Consider the following 5,687-nt stretch of genomic DNA (forward strand, 5'->3'; position numbering starts at 1 on the left):
GTCTGCCAAGTCGTCAAACATGCTGCCGATGTCATCCAGGATAGAGACGGTTCCTTTTTGGCTGGAAAATTTTGAAAAAGAAAAATGGAATAATTAGCTTTTATTGAGGCTTCGATAAACATGCTGACAGAATCAATGAGTCAAGTGTGGAGGTGAGTTCCTCCACTGATGGAAAGCATCTTTAAGATTCAGTTTATGGGTGACATTCAATATTTTCACACACACACACACACACACCTGACAAACTCAGAAACATACAATAGAGTCGACTAATTGTAAAGATCAACAAAAAGTAATGATAAATCCCAAAATAATAATATAAATCATGATTTTTGTTTATTGTTTATACTTAAAAAACTCATGTTTTACAATTGTTTTCATTTTATAGGAGAATGACGTTTTACAAAGACCAGTAAAGTACATGAGAAATCATGTTTTTATTAGGTGTCATGGCTGCCATGGAGCTTCATAAAGAAAGTAAAAATCGATTAGACTATCTGGACAATGACTGTTTTCTTCATTTGAGTTTTTTAGTTTTAGGTAATGTAAAGGGGGAAACCTGGAAGTAAAGATGATTTTCTAGATTTTTGCCCCTCATCCAGACCTAATTTCTGAAATTTCATATTAGACTTGTTTATTTCAGAAAACAAAAAGATAATGTGATGTGTTTTATTTACCCGGACATCCTATGTAGAGGATTCTATTTGATTCTACTCTCTAGCATGACTTCATACTCACTCATTTGGCTTGTCCTCCTCCTTTATTTTGTGCTCTACAGCCTGCAGAGCTGCAGCCAAGGAGGCGCTGGTCTCCTCCAAACGATTCTGAATCTCTCCCTCTTTCTCCCCTTCCTCCACGTGACCCACCATCTCCTCCTTCGCTCCATCCCTCCTTAAAGGCTTCCTCGGGTTCTGCCTCCTTCTCTCTCCTCCCCTCCTCCTCTTCCTCCTCCACCTCCCTTCCTGCCAGGAGGTCAATAGTGAGGCCAGCGATGGAGGAGCGAGGAGGTTTGACGGGGTGAGGCGACGGAGTGGAGGGACTCTGAGCTGGAGACGGGGAAGTAGGAGGGAGTCCCGGAGACAGACAGGGGCCGGAGGGGGTGTCAAGAGCTGGAAGAGGGGCTACAGAGGAAGGCTTAGGGGCCGAGGTGGGACTGGCTGCAGCCGGGCTCATGGTAACTGGAGACGCTACAGCTTTGCCGGGTTTGGGAGCTGTCGGAGGCCCGCGAGGCTTCGGTGATACTGGAGGAGGAACGCGCTTTGGCTCTAGACAGAGAAAATGGCAGAAAATATTTTGAATTGAATTAAAACAAAACCAACTGGGTTATAGGTAGGGCCAGATTAACACTTTGTTGTACCCTGGGCAACAATATTAAAGGGCCCCATCATCACGACCCAAGGATCACCATAATATGGTCACATACAGAATATTTTACTGTAATATGCAGTAAATATACTCAATACTTGAATGCCTGACATCACGTAACCCGCTCAGGGTATGTTTATGTTTATGCTTATTTACTTAGCAGATGCTTTTATCCAAAGCGACTTACAATTTATAACCTATAGGGCATATTGTGATCTGTGGGAGAAACCGGAGTACCCGGAGGAAACCCACGCATGCATGGGGAGAACACGCAACTCCATGCAGAAAGGCCACAGCCGAGTTTCGAACCTGCGACCTCCGTGCTGCAAGGCAACAGTGCTAACAACTGCGCCACCATACAGCCCAACCTTTGACCCACCTCGTGTGGATTGACCAATGAGGAGAGGTTCTTAACTTGAGGCCCTCTCTTCATTGGTCAGTCTGCATGAGATTGACTCTCAACCGCTCTCAACTGACGTTCAAAGTCGTAGGCAGCGAAGCGTCTCTGTGCAGTGCAAAAGCTCGGGTGGACAGTTTGTTTATTATAGGGTGACCATATTTCCATTTCCAAAAAAGAGGACAGGGGATCTGTGCCTATGACGTCACACTATGGCAACGCCACACAAACCATGTTGGGACCCATTTTTTGTAAGAACTAAATTAATATCAGATTCTGCCAATAAAAGGGCTCTAAAACAATTCATGTGTAAATATTTAGCATATTTATTACAAAATGTCATTTTCTGCTGTAGTGCTGCAAAAAGGTTTTATTAATAAGAAATTATTATACCTTTTGTTTTACTACAGCATCGGTAAGCTTCCTGTGCACAGATTATTAAGGATGCTTGTTTCAGCTGTGAGATTAGACGATAGGATCAATGAAAAAATAAGTTGTCACACACTCCATGGAAACTTTCAGAGAATCCACAAATAGTGGCTTTCAAATGGTTTTGTTACTTTTTGCAAGTTTAGAAAAGCAGCAGATGAGACATCATGTCTGATAATTTAGTTCTATTTCGTCTAGTCTTAGCCCTTAAGCGAGCTGCTATTGGAAGGGTGATCTCAGCATCAGCCAATCATGAAGAGCTTAAATGTACGCCCACCACGTGGGCACCCCTTGTGGGTTATATAAGTGGAACGACCCCACTGTTCGCCTCCGTTTTCTCTTCACGCCAAGCTTAAGAGCTTCCTTTAAGAGCAATTATACAAGAAAAATCTACTCACCGACCATGTCCAGCGACGCCAGGATCTGCCCGGCCTGCCAGACGGGCTCCATCTCCAGCTGCGACCTGCACGCCAAGTGTAAGGTCTGTCTCGGGGCTCACCACGCTGGCCTGGCCTTGACCCCCAGGCCTCGTGCCCGTTTTGTACCGCTCTGCCCGTGGCTGAAAAGGTCCGCCGGGTCGAGTACTTCACCCCCACCACCGACGAGGAAATTCCGGTGGCTGGCATGTACTCGCTGGACAAAGCGTTACAGTTCTTCAACGTTGGCCAGGAGCCGGCTGGCTCCTACCGACTGGACGATGTCATCGACAGCAAGGAGTACGACGAAGCTGGCTGCCATAGCCCTTTTTCCCTCTGGTACGACACGGAGGTCGACCGCAAGGCTGGCTGCCATAGCTCTTCTTCCCTCCTGTACAACACGGAGGTCGACCGCGAGGCTGGCTGCCATAGCCCTTCTTCCCTCCTGTACAACACGGAGGTCGACCACGAGGCTGGCTGCCATAGCCCTTCTTCCTTCCTGTACAACACGGAGGTCGACGAGCCTCGTGAGGAGTACGACGAGGCTGGCTGCCGCAGCCATTATTCCCTCCTGTACAACAAGGAGGTCGACGAGCCTCGTGAGGAGCACGACGAGCTTGGCTGCCGTAGCCCCTTTTCCCTCCTGTACAACACGGAGGTCGACAAGCCTCGCTCAGCGGGTCCTTCTGCCCCAGTGGCTTCTCGCTCCTCCCTGCCAGCAGTTAGAGCACTGCTCCAGGAGCTGCCCACCATCATCTCCGCGGCTGCGGCCCGCAAGGGGCTAGCCGTTCCAGAACCGGCTCCGCCTGAGGCAGATGAATTGACGGGAATTTTTGGGGCGACGCAGACGCGCTGTCCAGACCCCGTCTGGCCACGCTTCCCCGCTGCCATGAGCTGCTGGTCCGCCGCCTTCTCCGAGCCTGCCGGGTTCAAGGCGCCAATTTCCACATATGTGCCCATTACCAAGGTTGAGGGCTTCTCCGACCTGGGCTGGCCATCCGTTCCCTCACTGGAGCCGGACTTGGCTTCGCTGTGTGGCGTCGAGGCCAAGAACCACCTTGTTGGACCGCGAGCAGTTCCCTCTTCTAAGCATGACCAGCTGCTGAGGCAGCTCGCCGATCGCACACACCAGTGCGCCTTCCAGACCGGCGCTGCAGGAAATAACATCGCCTTCTCGCCTTTGGCGTTCCCAAAATGGTGGAGGAGGTTGACGCTCCTGTCGAGTCAGAAACCATCATTACTAAAACTGCTGATGCCATCCTCAATCTGTGCGTGGCTGTACTCACCGGTTCTCCTCGCATTGCTGCCTGGCAGACCCTTATCCAGCGGGCCTTGTGGCTCAAGGCCCTGCCCTCCATTCCTGAACACCTGCACAGGGAGATGCTGGAAGGCCCCATCACCTCTGACGTTCTGTTTGGTCCCCATCTTACGAGCGTCATCGAGAGGGCTCAGACGGCGGCTGAACTTTCAGCCACGGTGCGAGACCTGGTCCACTCTTGGTCAGCCTCGCACTCCGGCCGTTCCCCCAGAGGATGGGACGAACGGCGAGGAAACTCCAGGCGCCCAGCTGCATGGCCAGCCCCGCAGAGCCGGCCTCCCACTGAGGCGGGACCAGGGAGTTGGCGGCCAATGGTTCCGAATGAGCCAGCAGACACAGCCTTGGCAGTCTCAGTCACAGGAATCTCGCCGAAAACAACCACGAAAATGACTCGTTGGAGGAATGTGTGTATTTATGACTAATGTTAACTCTGTGAATGATTTTGGTTTTGAAATAAAACCCAAAAAACGTCACATCGAGAGCACAGTCCTACAGTCCTCTGCAGAACCCTCTGCCGAATCCTCACACATGATGTTCCCCGCACCAAGCACTGCAGCACATCTGCATGTTCACACAGTCTGACTCGGTCATGTTACACGGCTTGCTGTAAGGGTGCGCTCCATTTGCGCAATGGCCCCAGCCTACGGCCGGGCCCGACTCATCCCGCTTCCCCCACAGCGTTGGGTGGGACGGGATGTCATGGTGCTGTCGCGACCAGGCGCAAAGCGCGCATGTTGCGCGGCTCCATCCGCTGGCACTTTGTCGTTCCCATGCACGGGCCCGGCTCCCACTCGTCCTTCATCCTTGGACTCCACGCTCTGCGGTGCGGATCAGCCTCTTCCAGCTGTTTCACACTCGCCCTTTCGAGCACAGCCCTCCATGGGTCGCTCCCAGTTCTCTGGTACAAGCGACGGCGGTAAGGGCGCGAACCCAATCCTCACGTGACCTCGAGCACACGTCCGCTGTCGAAACGCGCGCACGAATGCCTCCCTTTCGGCTACTCGCTAGCCCAGCGCACTTTCTCCAAATGTCTGGAGACCGCGCTGCAGCCACTGCGCACGGCGGGAACGAGGGTTTTATTTTACCGGGACGATCTGCTCCGATGCGCCTGGTCCGAGGACGAGGCGTCAGAGCAAACCAGGAAATTAACAGAGCATCTGTCAACCCTGAGGTTTTCTATAAACTGGGGGAAGAACTCCATCCTTCCATCCCAGTCGATTGTGTTTCTCGGGGTGGAGCTGAACGCCTCCCTAATGAGAGCACGTTTGTCGCCCGTGAGAGCGGCAGATCTCACCACGGTGATCTCCCGCGTGCAACCCCGCAAGATCGTGAGAGCCCTGTTAGTCATGAGACTTCTGGGCATGATGGCTGCAGCCCACTCGGCGGTGCTACTAGGGTTGTTGCGCTCGAGGCGCCTGCAACGCTTATCCGCCTCCGGGTACACCCGATACGTCAGAAGAGACGTATGTTGAGGGTTCCCCCCTCAGTGGGCGGGGGCCTCGCTCACTGGGGGAACCCCTGCATCCTCTCACACGGGGTCCCCATCGGAAGTCCTACGTCACACGTATCTGTGTTTACGGATGCGTCACTGTCTGGGGTGGGGGGCACGTGCTTGTCCCATACGGCGGCAGATCGCTGGCCCTCCCACACGCACGAGCACATAAATGTGTTGGAGCTTATGACAGTGAGGAATACACTCAGACACTTTGCTGCCCTTCTCGATGGCCGTCATGTCGAAGTTCACACAGACAGCCAGGTGGCG

The 5,687-nt window shown here is 52.4% G+C and overlaps 1 protein-coding gene across 1 annotated transcript; it reads right to left on the reverse strand.

Moving 5' to 3' along the window:
• On the reverse strand, positions 1 to 3,378 carry LOC139069589 (uncharacterized). The gene is made up of 3 exons (XM_070550095.1): positions 2,590 to 3,378; positions 739 to 1,265; positions 1 to 61 (listed from the first exon to the last, which is right to left on the reverse strand). The coding sequence occupies exons 1-2, from the start codon at positions 2,639 to 2,641 to the stop codon at positions 739 to 741; spliced, it is 579 nt and encodes a 192-aa protein (XP_070406196.1). The 5' UTR covers positions 2,642 to 3,378; the 3' UTR covers positions 1 to 61.
• Positions 3,379 to 5,687: the final 2,309 nt, after the last annotated feature.

Source organism: Nothobranchius furzeri, chromosome 4, assembly GCF_043380555.1.
Source record: "Nothobranchius furzeri strain GRZ-AD chromosome 4, NfurGRZ-RIMD1, whole genome shotgun sequence".
NCBI classification, from domain to species: Eukaryota; Metazoa; Chordata; class Actinopteri; order Cyprinodontiformes; family Nothobranchiidae; genus Nothobranchius; species Nothobranchius furzeri.